At 42.3% G+C, this 23,359-nt stretch overlaps 1 protein-coding gene across 3 annotated transcripts in view; it reads right to left on the bottom strand.

The window, feature by feature from the left end:
* Window positions 1-22,880, bottom strand: part of LOC132400715 (peroxidasin homolog) — a 243,350-nt gene extending 220,470 nt beyond the window's left edge. The window contains exon 1 of one of the 3 annotated variants that reach the window (XM_059981996.1): window positions 22,564-22,880. In XM_059981996.1, coding sequence (XP_059837979.1) covers window positions 22,564-22,733 — 170 coding nt within the window. In that variant the 5' untranslated portion in view covers window positions 22,734-22,880. The remainder of the gene's footprint in view (window positions 1-22,563) is intronic. The other 2 variants (XM_059981994.1, XM_059981995.1) reach the window with 2 other exon arrangements.
* Window positions 22,881-23,359: the final 479 nt, after the last annotated feature.

Below are 23,359 nucleotides of genomic sequence, written 5' to 3'. Positions count from 1 at the left end.
AGGTGGAGGGTGGTGGCAATGGCGTCATCTGTTGAGCGGTTGGGACGGTAAGCAAACTGCAGTGAGTCCAGTGAGGGGGGCAGCAGGGTCTTGATATGCCTCATGACGAACCTCTCCAATCACTTCATGATGATGCAGGTAAGTGCAATGGGACAGTAGTCATTTAGGCAGGACTCTGAAAACTTCTTCGACACAGGGACGATGGTGGCGGTCTTGAAGCACGTTGGAATGGTGGCACTGCTCAGGGAGATGTTGAAGATGTCAGTGAGAACATCTGCTAGCTGGTCTGCACATCCTCTGAGCACTCTACCAGGGATGTTGTCTCGTTCAGCATCCTTCCATGGGTTGACCCTGCACAGGGTTCTTCTCACGTTGGCCACGGTGAGACACAGCACCTGGTTATTTGTAGAAGGGGTGGACTTCCTCGCTGCCACTTCATTTTCTACCTCAAACCGGGCATAGAAGTTATTCAGCGCATCTGGGACGGAGGCATCACCTGCACAGTCAGGTGATGTTGTCTTGTAATTGGTGATGTCCTGGATGCCCTTCCACATGCGCCGCGTGTCACCGCTGTCCTGGAAGTAACTGTGGATTAGCTGGGCATGTGCACGCTTTGCCCCTCTGATGGCTCGGGACAGTTTGGCCCTTGCTGTTGTTAGAGCTGCCTTGTCGCCTGCTCTGAAGGCGGAGTCACGGGACCTCAGCAGCGCACGCCCCTCTGCGGTCATCCATGGCTTCTGGTTGACACGTATAGTGATGGTCTTGGACAGAGTAACATCATCAATGCACTTGCTGATGTAGCTGGTCACTGATGCTGTGTACTCCTCTAAGTTGGTAGAGTCGCCATCGGTTGCAGCCTCCCTGAACATGTGCCAGTCAGTGTGCTCAAAGCAGTCTTGAAGAGCAGAGATGGCTCCTGCTGGCCAGGTTTTCACCAGCTTCTGAACTGGTCTGGAGTGCCTGATGAGCGGTCTGTATGCTGGGATTAGCATAACAGGATGTGGTCTGAGTATCTGAGGTAGGGGTGGGGCTCTGCCCAGTACACGTCGGGGATGTTTGTGTTAACCAGGTCCAATAAGTTCTCCCCACTAGTTACAAAGTCCACATACTGATGGAATTTGGGGAGCACTGACTTAAGGTTCACGTGGTTAAAATCACCGGCAACAATAAACAGACCATCAGGATGTGCGTTCTGCAGTTCGCTAAATCCCATTCCAAAGACTGATATGGTTAGAACTCAAGAAGCAGCAGCATTTCCAAAGACATTCAAGTCTACCTTCCCTCCAGTTCACCATATTCTGAGACTTGCCTCGAGTTCAAAGATATACCAGTTTCAGCCTCGAATACTCTCACTGATTGAACATCGGCAGTCTCCTGGAGGTAGAGAATTTAAATAGTCGGAGCATTCCTGACACTACTCAAGTCTAACAGCAAACCCTGTATTTGGACCATAATCCCCAGCTGGATCATGCCATCTATCCTACAACTATCAGATTCTGACAGTGAGATCAGATCTCATACCTCGAGAGCAAGGGACCCCTTGGTTAATGGTAAGGGCCCATAGCATAAAAAATGTTGAGAACCCTGGCTCCAGAGGAAATAAAGTTCCATCAGATTCAGTCTATCCTTATGCAGCCCACCATACAGAGGCAATCCCTCCAGGAACCAATTCAGTATAGCCAGAGTTTCACAGAATAGTAATAGGCACATTGGCCCAACTCATCCATGCAGACTGTTGCCCAGAGTGTTAGTCCCACATCCAATAATTGTATGCTGTACAATCTGCAAAGCAGTTATTTTCTTCTATAGGTATAGTGACCGATGTGACTTTTAAGGTCTAACTTCCTCCCAGTAAAAGCTATTCTGGGAAATTAGTGATATGTCAACTTAGCTCTGAAATGTCATGTGAACTCCCCATGACACTAAGCACTACTAACAGATGAAGTTGAGTGGTGGGGAACCCAAAGAACCAGGACAGCTGACGTGTCATCATACTGGACCGCAGAATGTTACATCGACAATGGAAGCAGTGCACCCACCAAAGGACAAAAAAAAACGTACATTGCTGTAGCTAGTGGGTCACATTGCTTGAGGATCAAGGAGATTGCTTGAGCTGATCCCTTTGCAGAAAGGGACTTGGTCCACCCACCATCACCTCCATAGTTTCAAATTCCTTATCAATGATGCCGGGATAGAGAATTTGAGCAGATTAATGTGGAATAGCATAGACAATGCAGAAGACAGAGGAGATTTGATAGAGGTATACAAAATTATGAGGGGTATAGATAGGGTAAATGCCAGCAGGTTTTTTCCATTCAGGTTGGGTAGGACAACAACCAGTGATCATGGGTTACAGGTAAAATGCTTAAGGAGAACATGAGGGGAAACATCTTCACTCAGAGGGGTCATGAGAGTGTGGATGAGCATGCCAGCTCAATTTCAATGTTAAAGCAAAGTTTGGACAGGTACATGGTACAGGGCAGGTTGATAGGAGTAGGCAGTTTAAATGGTTTTGGCATGGATTGATGGGCCAAAATAACTGTGTTTTCTATGACAAGTCAAAATCACGTCACCAGTAATACAGCAGACTACCACTCTGCAAGATGATACAATACAGCTTACATTGAGAGAAATTCAAACAAGATAAACAGCACAGGCAAACTGTAGGTGAATCTATTCTCTGATCACAAACAATTGTTCTGAGACAGAAGATCTAGATAATCATGGCAACACAATCTTCAAAAACAAGGCACCAAACACGTCCAAGCTATGAAAGAATTAAAATAACACATGAGCACTCTTCACATCTGGATCAGTCTCCACGGTGAGGAAAAGTGCCTGTAGAAGGGGATGGATGAGGAAGTCAGGAATCATGTGACTTAAACAGATTTTGGGAAAGGAATCATTAATCTCATTAAGTTCCAGACACCTGGCTAAAGATAAATGTTTCACCCAGGTGGGAAATTAGATCTATTGAATTATTTTTAATTTGAACTGAACTTTGAAAAGGTTAAAAGGCAGTTTTCCTGTAATGAAACCTTAAAAGGTCAGATCACAGGTAAGTGGAAACAACTCAGAGCAGTCACCTATCAATGCAAGGTTCTCAGAAGAACAGATACTTTAATTATCAAGACAGAAGAAAATAAATCAAAGCAGAGGAATAGCAGCCATCTTAGAAAACCCACCAAAGAACATGCTTGTGTGTAGCAGTCATGGAGATACTAAAGGATGCATTACTAACCCTGCAGTGAGAAACCCATAGCTAAATAGCAACTAGGCAAAGTGCAACCTATTAGGGCCAGATCTGGAAAGAGTCTACTAATCCAAGTATCTCCAGGGTTTCATGCCAAAATATTTTGCAATATTATTTTTACTTTTGCCTTTCAATATTAAAGAATTGATGTATAAACTACTGGTCCATAAACAATAGTTGTTCCTGAAGAGCCATTACCCTTTAAAGATTATATCATGTGACTATCTGCAAACAACTACTGCAACCATGTGTGGACAGAAGATTTCTCAAAGGAATAAATTGCAAGCTTCCCTGTTGGTATGCTAAATTTATGAATAAATAATTGTTTCTAATACAAACTACTCCCACTATCTTGAGAGTGAATTAAGAGAAAACCATAGCTACTACCTCCATGTACCAACACTGAATAGTTGTGACAATTTATCAATTTCTGATCTCTTGGGGCAAATTAAGAGAAGCATTGTTGTTCAAAGTTGACTTTGGGAAGACAGATGCAGTTGAGGCGCAAAGTATCTTCTGGTCAATAAAAAAATAAGTGTAACAACAGTACCCCATTAAGATTTTATCCTGGACCTTGGACAATAATTAATAAAAATCTAAAGAACTCCAGATGCTGAAAAAGAAAAAAAAGAAAAAATGCTGCAACACTCCAAGATCAAAGCAGCTTCTGTGAAAAGACAGACTTTTTTTCAGGCCAATGACACTACCAAAAGGCCTTTTAAAAGTTATTATGGCCAACTGTCCCATTGAGCCTGCTCCGCATTTGATCATAGCTAATCTACTCTGCTTCTCAACCCTATTCTCCTGCCTTATCGCCATAATCTTTGATACCCTTATTAATCAAGAACCTATCAAATTTTGCTTTAAATATGGTCACCCATAGCTGTCTGTGGTAATGGATTCACCACTTTGAATAAAGAAATTCTTCATAATCTCTGTTCTAAAAGGGTATATTTCTGTTCTCAAGCTATACCATCTGGTCCTAAACTCTCCCATTATTGGAAAGATCCTCTCTGCCTAAACACTATCTAAGCCTTTCAAGTATTCAGTGGGTTTCAATGAGATCCTTACTAGTTCTTCTAAACTCCAGCAAGTACAAGCCCAGAGCCATCAAACTTTTCTCTTAAGTTAATTCTTTCATTCCAGGGATCATTCTTGTAAACCTTCTCTGGACTCTCCATAACCCCAGCACATTCTTTCTTAGATATGGGGCCTAAAATTTCAAGTTCAAGTTTAACTGTCATTCAACCATACATGAACACCCAAGAATATAGCCAAGTTAAGCAGCATTACTCCAGGGCCAAGGTACAACAGAAGTAAAATTCAGTCAAACAAAAAAATAGTCCAGGCCCCCGAGTCCATGAATGCTGCAGGAGACAATATATCTTGTCTACTGCTGAGCAAACACTGGAGAGCAGCACCAATTCCAACACATAGGCCACATCACACTGCCTCTAGCACTCCAGTACAATGCACTGACCCTAACACCCCTCTCCTGGTTGGTCTGCAAGCAGGTGACACCATGGCTCGAGGCCCAGTCCTTGCTACAACTGAGATCGCTCACCTCCTCTGCCATTTGCCAATAAACCAGTCATTCAGATGTGCAGCATTCCATAATAACAATATCCAGCAGGATCTTGCAATCACAAGAAAAACAACAAAGACAAGGACTCACTGTTAGAATGTACACTTCCTTCACATACACAGGCAACAGCACGACCCACACCAAGTCTAGCTCCTTCAGTTTCTTAGCCGACAAGCAAGTTGCTGATGGGGTAGAACTGCAGTACTTTAAGTTCTTAATATTCAGAACATCTTGTGATCATTAAAAATATGTTTAAAAAAGACACCGCCTTTAGTTGGTCCCGTAGAAGCCACTGCATCCAAGTGTGCCGCCAGCTTACTGGAAACATTGAAAACTGTTCACCATTCTCCAGATAAGATCTGATGAAAGCCTTATAAAAATTTCTCCATTACATCCTTGCTTTTCTATAATGATCCTCACAAAATGAATGCTAACATTGCATTTGCCTTCCTTATTAAAGACTCTATCTGCAAGGTGTTTGTAGCAGCTAATATAGCTTGTTGCCTCAAAGTTCAATTCTGGCATAAAATGCGTGGGGTTTCCCCAGGTGTTCCGGTTTCCTCTTCAGTCCAAAGGCCTACCGGGCCGGTTCATCAGTCACTGTAAATTGTCCCATGATTAGGTTAGGGTTAAATTGAGGTTGTCAGGGGTTGATGGAGTAGTACGGCTTGAAGGGGAGTGGGGGATAGGGGAGAGGGCCAAAACAATGCTGCATCTATAAATAAAATAAATATTCTTACACTCTTCCCATGTTCTTTGGTTTCCTCACACAGTCCAAAGACATACCAGTTAAGCAGTTTAATTGATTATTTGAATTGCCCTTCTGCACTTAATTTAATTAACCTTTAGGGAATCATGAACTAGGGCTCCTAAGTCTCTTTGTTTCTCTGATTCCTGAATTCACTCCCCCCCCCCCCCACCAACGTTTACAAAGTCATCTACGCCTTTATTCCTTCTACTGAAGTTTAAGACCATACACTTCTCTACACTGTATGCCACCTACCACTTCTTTGCCATTCTTCTAATCTGTATAAATACTTCAGCAGTTTGTGCTGAACTGTACACACCAGCTGTGTGGCAAAAAAAGCACAACAGCATCTCAAGTGACTGAAGACCTTCTATTGAGAACATACTGACTGGCTGTATCACCGCCTGGTACAGGAACCACACCAATCTGTTTACTGCGCACTGCAGAGAGATATACAGACAGCCCAGTGCATCTGTAGATATGAACTTCCCTCCATTGAGGAAATTTACAGCAGCAGGTACATAAAGCAGGCCTGGAAGATCATCGGGGACACCAGTCACCCCAACCATAAACTGTTTCAGCTGATTCCATCTGGCAAGTGGTACCTCAGCATTAAAGCCAGGACCAACAGGCTGGGACAGCTACTTTCAACAAGACAATAGACATAAATTCACACGTCTCTATATATTGTGATGGAGTCCTAACGCAAAGATTTCTACTCCCTCATGTTGCAGGACAGATGTAAGATTTAAATAAATTTAATTCAATTGACCAATCTCTTTATCACCCTCAAATTCGGCTACAAATCCATCAGATTTGTCTAGATTATTAACATACACTGTGAAAAGAAGCAAAAACTACACAGACCTTGTGGAATGCCACGAATCACCAACAGCTAAGCTGAAAAGGCCTCCTTTATTTTCACTATTTGCCTCCCTTCAGTCAGCCAATCTTCTGTCCGTGATATTAGCTTTCCTGTGTTGCGATGGGCTCTTTAGTCTCATGTGCAATACCTTACCTTGTCAAATATCCACGTAAACAACATCCACTTCATCTACATTTGGGAAGATTTTCCTTCATCTCCCATTATTTCCTCAATGAATTCCAAGGAAACCATTTTATCATGTGTGTCTAAGTACCCCTAAAACCACACTCTTAATAACAGATCCCAACCCTTGCAACCACTGAAGTTAGGTTAACTGGACGACAACTTCCTTTCCTCTGCCTCCCTCCCTTCTTAAAGAATGGAGTGGCATTTGCAACTTTTCAGTATTCCAGAACCATTCCAGAATCTAATGATTCTTGAAAGATAATGAACTAATAATGCCTCTCCAATCTCTTCAGCTACCTTTCAGAACCATGGGGCCCATGAGCTCCAAGTGACCTATCTGGCTTCAGAACTTTCAGCTTCCCAAGCACATTCTCAAACTTTGCCCTGATCCTCTCAAATTTCTGGCACATTCCTGGTGTCTTCTACAGTAAAAACTCACAAAAATTCTTTAGCTCGATCGCGTTTTCATTGTTCCCCATTCAATGGTCCAATGTCCACTCTTACCTGTCTTACTTTTTGTACATCTGAAAAGTTTCTGGTATCCCCTTATATTCTTGTCTAGCTTAGCTTCATGTTTCATCTTTTCTCTCCTTATGGCATTTTAGATGCCTTTGTTTCATTTTTGAAAGCTTTCCAGTCCTCTAGCTTCCCACTAATTTTTGTTATGTTGCATGTCTTCTCTTTTGCAACTATGTTGTCTTTGACTTCCCTTAGGAGTCACAGTTGCCTCATACTCTCTTTAAGAGTGCTGCTACTTCTTTGAGATAAACCAATTTTGTGTCTTCATAATTACCCCTAGAAGCTCTACCTGCTGCTCTACTACTTTCTCTGCTAGTGTCACATCCAATCAACTTCAGCCAGCTCCTCTTCCATGACTCTGCAGTTACCTCTACTCAACTGTAAGACCAGAATATCTGATTTTAACTGCTTTTTCTCAAACAGCAGGATAAATTCTATATTGTGCTCACTATCTATAGGCTCCTTTACCTTAAACAATCTAATCAAATCTGCTTTATTACACAACACTCAATTCAGAATTGCTCTTTTCCCTCGTCAGCTCAAACACAGGCTGTTTTAAAAAGCCATCATGTATGTATTCTACAAATTCCTTCTCTTAGGATTCAGCAATAGATCGACCTTCTCAATTTACCTGCATATTGAAAACATGCCATGACCATGATAACACTGCCCTTTTTAAACTCCTTTTCTCTCTCCGATTGCAATTTGTATTCCACATTCTGCTACTGTTTGGAGGCCTGGATACAATTCCCAGCAGTATCTTTTTACCCTTTCAGCTTCTCAATTCTCCCTACATCTTCTGATCCTATGTCACTATTTCCAAGGATTCTATTGCATATTTACCTTACCTTCAAAGCCACCCCAACCCACTGCCTATTTGCCATTCTATCAATATTATCTACATCCCTGGATGATAAGCTTACAACTGTGATTACCTTTTAACTGCGACTTGGTAATGTTCAGAACATCATACCTGACAATTTCTAACTGTGTTAGAAGAATTTACATTATATTCTGAACACAAAAATACAACTGCAAATGCTGTGGATCAAAGAATACGTACACAACACTGGAAGAACTCAGCAGGTCAGGCAGCATCCATGATGAAGGGTCTCGGCCCGAAACATTGGCTACTCTTTTCTCACAGATGCTGCCCGACCTGCTGAGTTCTTCCAGCGTTGTGCATGTACATTATATTCTGTGTGCCTTCAATTATAACACTTTCACCTTTCTTTTCAATTTTGTCTCCATTTTGCCTGAAGTTAGATTCTCATCCCTTTCTCAATTGTACCTTATTTTTTATTCTGGAGACTTCCATAAACTCCCTTACACTCTCCTACTAGATCCGTACCTTCCCGAGTTGTTGAACCCAACAACCCAACTATTTGGTTTAAATCCATATCCACAACCCTAGTTATGCAATTCACTCAAGCCCTGATCCCGCTTTGGAACAGCTCCCTCCTTCCCCAATACAGGTGCCAATGTCTCATGAATTCAAACTCACTTATCCCACACTGTATGTCGCTCATCTATTAACCACATGGCTCAAGTAACAATCTAGAAACTACTACCATTCTGATTTTGCATTTTAATTTAATCCCTAGGTGCTAAAATTCCCTCAGCAGAATCCCTTTCCTTATGTGTCCTACATTGTTGCGACCAGATGGACGATGACAACTGAATCTTTCTCCTTCCACACCTAATTCCTTTGCAGGTCAGATGATGAGATGTCCCAGACATGGGCACCAGACTGACAACACAGCCTTGGGGACTCTCAATTCTTATGACCGAGAATTGTGTTTATTCCTCTGACTGTACTACCCACAATTACAAAATGCCTCCTCTCTTCCCCTGTTGGATGTGTTTCTAATCAAAGTAACATAGTTCGGTTACTCATCCTTCCTCTAACCACCCCAACTGACTCATCTCACAGGGAGCAACAATCTCAGACCTGCTGGGCAAGCTCGAGAGCTGAAGCTGCTCCGCCGCTACCTCTTGAATCGCCCATTTGCCTCAGTCAGCTCAGTCACAGACCTGTCCCTGGCACAGACCAAATTTCAAGCAGTTACTTCAATGAGTGTGACGGCCTTCTGAAACAATGTACCCAGGTAAAACTCCCCCTCCCTGATGCACCAGCACTTGAGGCTCAGATTCCAAGTCATCAACTCTGAGCCAGAGTTTCTTGAGCATCCAACACTTGTTCTAGATGTGATCATGAGAAACTTCAATAGGGTTCATCAGCCACCACATCATGCAGCTGCAACACATTTCCAGATCCTTCCCCCCCTATTTTATTTAATTGTGAATCATGCATCTTTTTAGTTAACTGCTATTAAAAATCTTACCTGCTACTCAGCCATGCCTTCTTGCCGAACCCTCTGAAGCCACAGCCTCAAGACTCTGACACTGGCCCACTCACACAACGGCTGATGCAAAATGCTTCCATGACCTTGGTTTCTACCTCTTCTCACTGGTCTCTTAAGCCAATGTCTCAATTCCCCAATCTAACCCTGTCCACTAGCAATACGTTCGCTCCACTTAAACTTCACTTCTTTTTATTGGCCCAAGTGAAACTTCTGTATAATGAGACCTTCTCTGTTGAATGTTTCCTGCTCTCACACAGATCTCACTCTTGACATAGATGCTGTCTGATGGACTGTGTGTTTCCAGAAGTTTAAACCTTGGACAATAGTTATACTCAAAACAACCGCAGATTTTTAAAAAAATCTTCTTTTCTCCCTTCTGCATGTGGCATCTGGTAATGAACATGTTCCTTACTCAGATTCCCTAAATTACAAAACTGACTGCACTTGAAGTATTGGAACTCTGTCATTATGGAAAGACATTTCATAAATGCAAACACTTTTTTCTGTCCTCTGGTAAAACAAAAGCATCATTTACTCTTAATGAGAAAATTGCAGAGAAACAAAATAAAAACATGAAAGTCCAATGAAGCATCTTTGATCTGAAACTGTACTTCTCTTCCCTCAGATGCAGCCTAACTTGCTGATTCATTTAAACATTTTTTCTGTTTGTATTTTAGTATGTCCAGCACCTGGAGTTGAGTTTTCAAAACATGGTGATAACTGTGTTTCAAATTAAAGTGTACTTTGCTCTCAAATAAATCCCAGCATATTATTTAAAACATAGAACAATACAGCTCAGGAACAGGCCTTTCGGCCCATAATGCTGTGCAGTACCAATTAAATTTGTAATCAAATGGCCAACTACACTAATCCCTTCTCTATGCAATGTCCATGTCCTAACACTTCCCTCATTAATCTGCATTTCTGATTTGCATATCTCATTTGAAATTACCCTTTCCCATCTTAAATGTGTGCCTTTTGGTAATAGACATTTCAACCCAGGGAGAAAAGATAGGGTATATTCTACCTATGCCTCTCAGGTACAAAAACCTCTATCAGATCTCCCATCAGCTTCCACTAGTCCAGAGAAAACAGCCCCAGTTTGTCCAATCTCTTACAAAACATGCCCTTTAAATCAGACAGCATCCTGGTTAACCTCTTCTGCAATCCCTCCAAAGCCTCAATATCCTTCATATAATGGGGTGGACAGAACAGTATTCCTGATGCAGCCTAACTGCAGTTTTATAAAGCTGTAACATAACTTGCTGGCTTTTGATCTCAGTGCCTCAATTAATAAAGGAAAGCATGCCATAGGTCTTCTTAACCACCCCATCAACCACTGTTGTCACTTTCAGGGAGCTATGAGCTTGGACTCCGAGATTCTTCTGCTCATTAACACACACTTCGCAGTGTACCGACTCATTACATTTTACCTACCAAGGTGTAACACTTCACATTTGGCTGGATTAAACTCCGTCTGCTCTTCCACCCCCCCCCCCCCACCCCCATATCTGTAACTGATCTATATGCTGCTGTACTCCTTGCCAGTCTTCTACACTATCCACAACAAATCTTTGTATCATATGCAAACCTATCGACACATACATCCAGGTCATTTATATACATCACAAACTGCAAAGGTCCCAGTGCAGATCCATGCAGAATACTGCTAATCACAGACCTTCATCTGGAACAAGTCCCTCCAACTACCACCCTCGGCCTTCATAAGGGCAGGCCAACTTTGAATCGAAACGGCCAATTCACCATGGACCCCATGCATCTGAATTTTCTGGATGAAACTTCCATGAGGGTCATTGTTAAACACCTTACTAAAATCCATGCAGACAGCATTCATAGCTCTATCTTCAACAAACCACCCTTGCCGGAATTCTCAATCAAGTTAGTAAGACATGACCTGCCCTGCATGAAGGCATGCTGGCTCTCCCTAATAGGCTATGGTTTTCCAAATGCTCATATATTCTATCCTTAATAATTCTCTCCAGCAACTTCCAGAGAATGAAGTGGTTCCCCACTAGTTTCCAGGATTATCTCTTGTCCCCTTATTTCAATAATGGAACATTAGCTACCAGCAAGTCCTCCGAAACCTCATGTGTGACTAGATAGAACATGAAAATATTGGTCAAGACCCAGCAATCTCTTCTCTCGTCTCTCAGTAACCTGAGGGATATCTCATCAGGCTCTGGGGACTTATCCACCTTAATGGGTCTGTAAGAGACCCAACACAACCTCCTCCTTTACCTCGAAATGTCTTAACATATTACTCTTAACAGCAATCTCCTTATACCCCACATTCTTCTCCTTGGTAAATACTGATGTAAAGTTCTTTGAGAGGCTCACCCCCATACTCTGCATCCAATCACATGCTCCCCCCTCCGCTTTATCCTCTCTCCATAGTTTTTCTGTTGGTCTTGATATATACATAGTTTGCCTTAGAAGTCCTAATTGCTGGACTTTTTATGGCCCTTCCTAATTCCTTTCTTGAGTTTTTTCTGACTTCTTTATAATCCTTAAGGGCTCTGTTTGAATCCAGCTTTTTAATTTGAATATATTTTCCCTTTTCTTCTTGATTAAATTTATCACTTCTCTCAGCAACCTTGCCATCCTTGTTTATTCTTTCTGACTGGAACATACCCGTCATCTACTCTGTGCAATTGGTCTTTAAGCACCACCCACATGTCAGATGTGGACTTGCCAAAAAACAATTAACTCTTCCTAGCTCTTTCTCAATGCTCTTGTAATGTGCCCTGCTCTAATTGAATGCTCTCCCCATAACTTCCATAGTTAACCTTATCAATAGCCATCTTAAGGAGTTGTGGTCACTGTTCCCTAACTGCTCACCTACCACAAGGTCAGTCATCTAGCCAGGCTCATTATTCAACGCCAGGTCCAGTACAGCCCAACATCTTGTTTGACCAGTGACATACTGACACAAGAAACCCTCCTGCATTCACAAGGCAAGTCACATTTATTGTCATTTCGACCATAACTGCTGGTACAGTAGGCAGTAAAAATGAGACGTTTTTCCAGACCATGGTGCTGCATGAAACAGTACAAAAGTGACACTGAACTATGTAAAAACACAGAAAAAACTGCACTAAACTACAGACCTACCCAGGACCACATAAAGTGCACAAAACAGTGCAGGCATTACAATAAATAATAAACAATAGGCACAGATGAGGGCAGAAAGTTGGTGTCAGTCCAGGCTCTGGGTATTGAGGGGTCTGATGACTTGGGGGAAGAAACTGTTACATAGCCTGGTTGTGAGAGCCCAAATGCTTCAGTACCTTTTCAGATGGCAGGAGGGAGAAGAGTTTGTATGAGGGGTGCGTCCAGTCCTTCATAATGCTGTTTGCTTTGCGGATGTAGCGTGTGGTGTAAATGTCTGTAATGGCCGGAAGGGAGACCCCGAGGATCTTCTCAGCTGACCTCACTATCCGCTACAGGGTCTTGCGATCCGAGGTGGTGCAATTTCCAAACCAGGCAGTGATGCAGCTGCTCAGGAAGCTCTCAATACAACCCCTATAGAATGTGGTGAGGATGGGAGGGTGGGAGATGGACTTTCCTCAGCCTTCACAGAAAGTAGAGACGCAGCTGGGCTTTCTTTGCTATAGAGCTGATATTGAGGGACCAGGTGAGATTCTCCTCCAGGTGAACACCAAGAAATTTGGTGCTCTTAACGATCTCTACCGAGGAGCCGTCGATGTTCAGCGGAGAGTGGTCGCTCTGTGCCCTCCTGAAGTCAACAACCATCTCTTTTGTTTTGTTCACATTCAGAGACAGGTTGTTGGCTCTGCACCAGTCCGTTAGCCACTGCAACTCCTCTCTGTATGCTGACTCATCATTCTCGCTGATGAGACCCACCACGGTCGTGTCATCGGCGAACTTGACGATGTGGTTCGAGCTGTGTGTTGCAGTACAGTCATGGGTCAGCAGAGTGAACAGCAGTGGACTGAGCACACAGCCCTGCTTCCCCCCCCCCCCCACCTCCCCCCTTGTTCAGTGTGATGGTTTTGGAGATGCTGCCTCCGATCCGGACTGACTGAGGTCTCCTAGTCAGGAAGTCCCAGTCTCCCAGGAAGGTGTTCAGGCACAGCAGGCTCAGCTTTCCAATCGGTTTCAGAGAGATGATTGTGTTGAATACTGAACTGAGCAAATTCTGCCTCATCTAACCCTCTCGCACTAAGGTGGTCCTAATTTATATTAAGAAAAACTGAAGAACCCCAAGACAACAAAACTATTGTTTTACACCTTTCCTTAATCTGTCTGCAGATCTGTTCCTCAATGTCCTCAAGGCTATTGGGGGGAGAGGGGTCCTGTGGTACAATCCCAGAGGATTGCACCTTTCCTATTTTGAGTCCTTCCCATGAAACTCAGCCCTCCATTATGTCCCCTCAGAGTACAGCTGTGATATTGACTCTGATTAGTGTGCAACTCCCTCCCCCCACATTTAACCTCCCTCTCTACCTTTTCGAAAACAATTAAAACCCTGAGGCACATTAAGCACATAGTCCTGTCCCTCTCTCAACTGTCTCTGAAATGGCCACAGCATCATAACTCTATGTACTGATCTGTGCTCTGTTTATCACCTTTACCCATAAAACTCCCAGGATTAATATTCACACACTTCAAATTATCCCTTACATTGTCTTGCTTCTGTCTGTTTTGACTGGCCCAGTTATCTACTTTCCTCCCCATCTCTCCACTTTCTGATCTGGTTTTCTGGCTGCATCCCCCTGCCAAACTAGTTTTAACCTTCTCAAATAGCACTGGTGAACTTCCCGGCCAGGATATTAGTTCCTCCCCAGTTTAGATGCAAACCATTCCTCTTGTACAGGTCACCCCGCTCCAGTAGAGGTTCCAATGATCAAAGAACCTGAAACTCTACCCCTTGCCCCAGTTCCTCAGCCACTATTCACCAGTATAATCACCGTATTCCTGCTCTGACTAGCACGCTATGAAACTAGCAGGCCAGTGTGCACCATGACCTTTGACTGCGCATACACACCCCCCTACCGCCAAAGAAAATTCTGCAACCACTCAGACATTCTGGACCCTGGCAACACACCATCCTGGTGTCTCTTTCACAGAACCCTCTGTCCATCCCCCTAACTATTGAGTCTCCTATCACTATCAACCTACCCGACTTTACCCATCCCTGCTGAATCTCAGAGCCAGCCACAGTGCCACCAGCCTGGTTGCAGTTGCTGTGCTCTGATAGGTTATCTAGGCTCCTCCCAGCAGTATCCAAAAGGGTATACATGTTGCTGAGGGGAATGGGCGCTGGTGAACTCTGCACTGACTGCTTACACCCCTTAAATCTCCTGGTGATCACCCATTTACTATCTGAAGCTTGCACTCTTAGAGTGTGACCACCTCAGTTAAAGTCTCGTAAGGGTTTCAGCCTTCTGAATGGTCCTAGGTACATCCAGCACCAGAGAAGGAACTCTAGTTACTTGCCCTGGTCAGTCAGGAGCTGGAATTGAGTGCACTTCCTGCTGACTTATTCATCAGAGTGACTACTAGTTACAATGCAATCCCATATCTTCCAGGATGCTCTTATCTGCTACTCACCTGTGCCTCCCCCCATTCAAGCCAAAGCCTCAGTTCTCCACTCCAACAATGGCCACTCTGCATAAACCTTGCTTCTTTATACTGGGTCAAACTGACCCCCAATAAGACTTCTTGTTTTTAAATGGCTTCTGCTCTCTCACTTGCTACTCTAAAGTATGGTTCACTCCCAATGAGACTTGTTTTTAAATGGCTCCCACTCCACTCAGTTCCCACACTCTCACTCACCACTTCAAAGTATGACTCACTCCTAACGATTTCTAGTGCTTTCTTGCTGAGAATGCCTTCTACATAAGACTGCTGTGAGCTTCTGGTGTTTTCTTTTAAATCACTCTAGTGAAGGGGCTCCCAACCTTTTACCGACCTACCATTAACCAAGGGGTCCATGGACCCCAGGATAGCAAACCCTGCTCTAGTGGAACTAACAAAAATATGCAAAGCCGTCACTGCCAGGGAAGAAAGGTAGACTGTTTTTAATTTTGTATTGGTTGCAAGTGTGCATGATGTCTTCTGCACATCAGTCACATTTTAAAAAAATAATAATGTTAACATCAAAGAACAGTTTTCCACCTTAAAGACCCAATACCAATGGTTTAAACTGTTCACCTTCCAGGGCAGAAAAATGGACTGCATCACACTAAAAACCATCTCTTTCATGAAAGGCTTAGTTAGTTGATCATGCCTACTAATTTGAATGGTAAACAAATGTGTAAAGCCAGTGCAAAATTTAAAATGTTAGAGATACTGGGGACAAGATTAAAAGGCACAGCAATATAAATGAATTACTAAGGTCCTCAACTGGAACCAATTCTGTTCTTTGCAGTTTTCCAGAAATTCTGAACATTAATAATGACATACATCACAAGGCATCATTGTATTTCAAGAAGATCTGAGCTATCTTAAACTGTTGTCAGTAACCCACTCAGTTAAATTGACAATGTGCAATTTCCATTCTGTGTGGGGAGAAATGATAAGCAGTATGTTATGTATACAAGAGGTTTCATGAATGCCAGTTCTGCAATGTACAATTACAATGATTTTGTTTTTGTAATCTTTTGGAAACCACATGTATAAGGGTATCATACTTCCTAGAAAAGTATGACATTGACAATACTTTGTGTCACAAATTAAGTTCTCATTTATACTAAAGATCCTATCAACGTAAAATTGAAATGAAATTTCTATCAACCTCATAGTTACAGAAGCTTAGGCACATAAATAATTTATTTTTCAAGTTTAGCTGTAAATTCCCTCCGGTACGTGGTACCTTCCTTTGTACTTCGCCAGATTACACCAAATAAAAACTTAATTCTGCACGTCTTCATTGACGACATTCCAAACCCAGTATCTACATATGTAATGTGCACTTCCTTTATATAACCATATATAACAATTACACCACGGAAACAGGGCATCTCCGTCCTTCAAGTCCATGCCGAATGCTTACTCTTACCTAGTCCCATCAACCTGCACTCAGCCGATAACCCTTCATTCCTTTTCTGTCCATATACCTATCCAATTTTACTTTAAATGACAATATCAAACCTGCCTCTACCACTTCTACCAGAAGCTCATTCCACACACATACCACTCTCTGAGTAAAGAAGTTCCCCCTAGTGTTACCCCTAAACTTTTGCCCCTTAACTCTCAACTCACATCCTCTTGTTTGAATCTCCCCTACTCTCAATGGAAAAAGCCTATCCACATCAACTCTATCTATCCCCCTCATAATTTTAAATACCTCTATCAAGTCCCCCCTCAACCTTCTACACTCCAAAGAATAAAGACCTAACCTGTTCAACCTTTCTCTGTAACTTCGGAGTTGAAACACAGGTAACATTCTAGTAAATCTCCTCTGTACTCTCTCTATTTTGTTGACACCTTTCCTATAATTCGGTGACCAGAAGTGTACACAATACTCCAAATTTGGCCTCACTAATGCCTTGTACAATTTTAACATTACATCCCAACTCCTATATTCAATGCTGTGATTTATAAAGGCCAGCCTTATGACTATTACGTTATGACTATTTTCATGTCATAACATTTAACAATGCTTAAGAATAGTTTCCAAAAGAATATTTTGCTGAAGTAATTTTAGAATTTGTATTTTCCCCAAAATGCAGTTTGTTTGAAGACAATTGTCCATCAAGATAAAAGATCCCCTGCTAAAAAGGGATATTCCACAGCAGAGAGAAAAGTTGGGGTTCATTATTACAGAGGACAGAAACAATTGCAGGGATGCTTGCAAAACATTCCAAATCAGGAGCCCAAGTACTACTGCAAAAATCTCTCGTTCAGTCATAGGACATTTGAACCCTCTTGATTTCAAAAGCTTTCACATATAGTGACTTCTGCATGAACACTTTGAGTCACCTCTCCAATCTCTTTCCACTCAGCTTGCTGATTCCACTCAGTTATTTTTGCTCTCCATCAATTTTTGGAGTACACAGCTGACTTTTTTCTTCCAGTGACCCTGAGTATATTCAAAAAGGAGCTTCAGTGGTCTTAGTGAAGGCAGAGGTCATTGCGAATAGATTAAGTGATACTGCAATAAATACTGATATAATCAATGCAGTCTACTAGACTGATGGTGAAAACCTTTAAATGGATGGAATAATATTCCGGGAAGAGAGGTTTAAGGTGGAGCAAATTGGTCTGACTGGGTAATTGCTTCACTAGAGGGTTAAGTCACAATTAAAAGTTGGATGAGGCAGAATTTCTCCGGGGGATTTCACATTTTTAACAATTCATCCAAAAGAAATTAAGTCATAAGAATATTCCCACTTACATCAGGGACCCATCATGCCCTCCACCAACTTAAATAACTTCTAATTTCTCAGCCTCTGCTGCAAGATATTCACTATTGATGTCCAGTCTTTATACACCTCCATATCCCTTAAAGGATGGTCTAAATTCTCTTCGCTCCTGTGTACAAGGATCGCTTCCACCAACACTCTCATCTGAACTTGTTTTTACTTTAAACAACTTCTTTTTTGACTCTTTTCATGTTCTGAAAATCAAAGTCCTATCCATGGCCACCTTCATATCACCCCAACTATGTCTATTTCTTTGTTGGCTACATGGAACAGTCCCTGCTCCAAACCTACTCGAGTACCACTTTACAGCTTTCTTCATTACACTGATGATGATATTGGTGCTACTTCTCAACTCATGCAGAAATGATCAAATTTATCACCCTCACCACCAACTTCCACCCTGATCTCAAAATAACATGACCATTTCTGAGATCTCATGACTTTCATGATCTCACTGTCTCCATTAAGGAGGCAAACTCTCCACTGACATTTACAATGAACTCTCTGTCTCCACTGCTAACACTGGACAACAAACATTTTGCTTCCTGAGTATTTTTGGGTGTATCATATGGATTTTGGGCTGATCATGAAAATCACCATGAAATTTCCCTATCATGCACCATTTTTTTAAAAAATCACCGATATTAGTTATTATAATTCATAAACTAAAATGTTGCCCACAATGTAAGCCGAAAAGTTCTCTTTTCATCATGTCCAGGTATGCCTGGCATTGCTTCGGCAGAGCAGATGCTGCAGAGGACAGGTTTTAGAAAGACTTTCAATTTCCGTGAAGGATTTTGGTATTTGAGACAGATGTTTCCCAGGATAACTGGTGCCAAGATTAAAGGTGGCATTTTTGTTGGTTCACAAATCAAACAGATCACCAATGACAGGCAAATCAAAGAACTTCTAATGGGACTGGAGAAAAATCACATGGAAGGCATTCACGATATTGCTGAAAATTTTCTTGGCAACTACAGAGCATCAAACTACATACAGCAGGTTAACAACATGCTTCAAGCATACAAAACCATGAAGTACAACATATCGATAAAGATTTGTTTTCTGCATTCCCATCCGGACTTCTTCCCTGCAAATCATGGCGCTGTCAGTGATAAGCATGATGAAAGGTCTCACCAGAAGACTGCAGTCATGGAGAGACTACATCAGGGTAACTGGAATCCATCAATACTTGCTGATTATTGGTGGATACTTAAGCAAGAAACCTCAGACACCAAGTACGAATGAAAATCATCTTGCATAATTTTCAATTTCAAGTTAATTCCTTGTTTCTCCAAATTCCTACATGATAGTCTGAAATTATATTTGTATTTAGCTTCAAGCGGTCTATCATGAACAAAAAGTGTGTTGTCCAGTGTTATTAGACTATACCTCTTCCCATTCTGTCTCTTATTCCTTCTCCTGTTTTCTCTGTCTTTGCTGAATCTGCAATCCAGATGAAGCTTTTTCTTGGAGGGCATCTAAATTGTTCATTTTTCAGGAATCATGCCTTCCCTTCTGGTTGGAGGCCTACTTACATCTCATCTGTTTCTTGCATTTCTGCTCCCATCTTACCTCCTCCCAGAAAGAACAGAGATAAAGTTCTCCTTGTCCTTACCTTCCACCACGAGTGACTGCATCCATCATACTATCTTTCATTTCTGCCAGCTACAACTAAATCCTGCCACCAGCCACATCCTCTCCTCCCCACCCCTTTTTTGTCTTCCACAGGGAAGGCTCCCTCCATGGCTCCCTGGTCCACTCCTCCCTCCACAGCCTTACCTCTGACACTTTCTCCTGCTCTTGCAGTAAATGGAACACTTGTAATCACACCTCCTCTCTCAACACCATTGAAGAAATGATACTGTCCTTTCAGGTGCAGCAACATCTGCATGCATCACTTCCAACCTTGTCTATTGCACCGGGTGCTCCCAACATGGTTTCTCTACATCGCTGAGACTCAATGCACACTCAGCCACCATTTCACTAATATATATCTCAAACCACAATGGCCATTCCATATTCCCAGTTGGAGACCATTGCAACTCCCCTGTCATTCCCACACTGATTTGTCCATCCTTGACCTTCTCTACCGTCATACCAATGCAAACTGGAGGACAATACATTATATTCCACCTGGGTAGTCTACAACAATATTGATTTTTCCAATTTTAGGAAACACACAAGTTTCCCCGCTCCTTTTCCTTGTGATAGGCCATCTTTGTCCATTTCCCCCACCTCCACCTGCCAACATCACACATGGAATCCCACCCCACCTCCCCTTTGGTTCCACCTATTTTTTACCACTCCCCTTTCTTCTTTTGGTTCCCTTTCTAACCTCCTTTACCTATCAGAATCCTGCATGGATATTCCTGCAATTCTAGATTAACCATGAGGTATAACCAAACAGACTGGGTCAAAATCCTCAAGTTTAAACAAATGGGTCTATCTCATTGAAACATACAAAGTTATTACAGTGCTCACTAATATAGTAAATGTTTCCCCTGGCTAGAGTGAGTGGAGAAATTTAAAGATTATCTGAGGGGTAATATCCCCCCCACCCCAAACAGGGTGGTGACTTTTCAGAATGAACAACCAGTGGTCACAGTCTCAGAAGAAGTAATATAAGAAATGATTTCACATAGATGATATTGAATCTTTGGAATTTTCCAATCTTTCAGGACAGATCAGCTGTGTTTTGAATAAAAAGGATATCACAGATATGGAAAATGGCACAGATGCAAAATATCATCCCTGATCTTAATGAAACAGCTGAGAAAGTGTGAAAGGTTAGATACACTTACTCCATTTCCTGTTCCCTGACCCCACCCTTTTTGTTATTATTTTCTGATTATTCCTCTGCCTTGCAAAATTACTTGGCTGTTGTGGATTAGAAGAAAATCTCCTCATGATTTTCCAGGAACCACATGAAGGGGTGGATCAGCTGGCCTTTCTTGTCTGCCTCTTCATGTTTGCTTACACTAATAATATCTGCAGTGGTTACAGAGAGAGAGAAAAATCTCCTTTTCAGAGAGTATTTCCACAAACGCCCTACATAATGTTGAAGTAAACCTCATCCATTACAAGTTACACACAATACTGCTTGGTAACTACCCATTGAACCCAAGCACTACAGCATTTCATATCAGTGGTTGAAAAAGTTAAAACAAAATATCTTACAATAAAAGCGCAACAAAAAGACAGCAGATGGAAGGAACGAAGATGCAAACACTATCTGAAGCAATCCTGGGTCAAGAGACGAATCTCAACAAAGAATGATTTTGCCTGATGACTCACAGATTTTTCAAATACTCAATTTTTTTCTCAAGCCTTGTACTTAGTGAAAAAAATAACATGGGCCACAAAACATTGTCGTCAAACTCAGTTACATGCATATTAACCTTTTGCCCTCCACCGGAATAACAGCATCCATTTAAGTAAATTTATATTAAGTGAAACAGATTCTAGAGGCTCCAAGAGGGCAAGGGGTTAAGAGCAAAAGAGGTAGACCAAAACCAGTAACATTGAAGACAGATTTACGAGGTGGATTCGTGTTCACTCAGTTTAAAAATAGTTCTCATACTAGATGATTTTAAACTATTCGGAGTTCTAAAACCTCGCCCAGAAGCAAATTGGTACAAGCAATATGAAAACCACGGCGGGACTGAAGTCCAGCGACTCAGCGACTGCAGTATTATGCAGCTCCAGTTTGCTGGAAGTATTTCCTCCCGATTCAATAACTTTAACAGATTGTTAACGTCCTTCTAACGTAAGCCAGAAAGATGTGTTGGGGGGGGGGGGGTGAAATCAATCGGCTAACTCCAAAGTAAATTCCATTGATTCATGACCAAAAGCGCCTGCAACTTCGTGCCATTTCAAACACCGTAATTTCAGCATTCGTGAGAAACAGCCACTTTTATTTTTAAACTGTCCTCAGTCCAGTTTCCAGCTCACGGGCAGAACACTACATTCTACACCACATAGAAAGGTTGCTCAGTGGGTTACATCGGAGTCAACGGGGCTAAGTACCTAACTGCAGGGTGACTCCAGCAGGCGGCTTTTTAACAAGTTTTAGATCTTTGTCGTTTACAGCTAAAGTCGTTTTATTTTCGTAAAGTGTTTTCTTGTTATCCGTTCTCCGGCTTTTAAAATTACCTTTTTAGGTATCATGATAATATATTCAAGATCCTCTCTGCCATGCAGAAAATGCTGCGAGCGTTTATATTCAGCATCATTGATCATTATGCTCATCGCGCTATATAAATTATCTTTTTCTGATAACTGCATGAGAAGACTTTTTCAAACACCATATTTCACTCCTTCAGCAAAAACACACTTCAAAAAGCTTTAAGTTAGTTTCGAGTTTGGCACTAAACAAAACAAAACTGTTTCAATGCAGAGAATTTCGCAGGTGCAGAAAAATATTCAAATGTCTCCATCCAAACACCAGCTTTTAAATTAAAACTTTTGTCAAGCTCTCCATTCTGTCTGCTCTCTGTAATAAAGCTGAACCAAGTTGTGGTTTTAGATAAGAACGAGTTCCATTGCTTCTAATCCCTCCGGCAAGGCAACAAAGCATTTTGTCTACCCTCTCCCTTAAAGGGTTGCAGTGCCTACGCTCCATACTCACAGGATTGTGGTTTGCGGGGAGACAGCAGGTATATTCTCCAGCATGAGATGCATGCACCTCACCGTCGTCCGAAAGCAAAGGCAACGACTGGGGCAGGCAGTAACCCACGGCGGGAAAGCGACGAGAAAGAGCCATGCTATGGACAGCAAAGGTCGGGTGTTCCAGGGCATCGTCGCCGCTCTCACTCGCTCGTTCACACCAATCCCCACCGCTTTCTTGGAGAAATCCCCGCACTCACAAGAAGCGGCGGCGAACACTCCGCCTTACAAAAGAACCCACCCCCGCAGCTCAACCAAGCCCAGCATCGTGACGTCAACTGATTGACAGCGAGCGGGTCCAGCGCAGTCAATCGGTGGGCAGAACGTCTGGCCGCAAGGTTTGGTTGTTCGCTGCGGGCTCAGGATGCCGATTTGTCCTTTAACACCAATGCTCGGGCGGTGCGGGGCAGCGAAGACCCCAGCGGAAGAGATGCTGTGTCCCCTGCTCTGTGTCGGGCCACTCGATTCCTCGCCTTTTTTTAAAGGAGTGAGTGTTTATGTCTTCATCTTAGGCTGGAACGATAGTTTTAGATCCGTGTTCCTTTATCCTCTCCAATCATTGAAATCTGGCCACGTCTACGCTCGATCACGATTGTTAATGTCATTTCAAGTACGCAAGTTTAGTAAAGAGGGGCTAAAAATTGTTACTCTTGCTCCGATCCAGCATATAAAAGCGCAATAAAATAAAATACAATAAAACAAAATATAAAAAATACATAGGATACATTATATGCATAGATTGTACATAAAGTTACGCT

Source organism: Hypanus sabinus, chromosome 10 (assembly GCF_030144855.1).
Source record: "Hypanus sabinus isolate sHypSab1 chromosome 10, sHypSab1.hap1, whole genome shotgun sequence".
Taxonomy (NCBI): domain Eukaryota; kingdom Metazoa; phylum Chordata; class Chondrichthyes; order Myliobatiformes; family Dasyatidae; genus Hypanus; species Hypanus sabinus.
The sequence above is the reverse complement of the archived record's forward strand: the minus strand, read 5'-3'. Positions and strand labels throughout refer to the sequence as shown.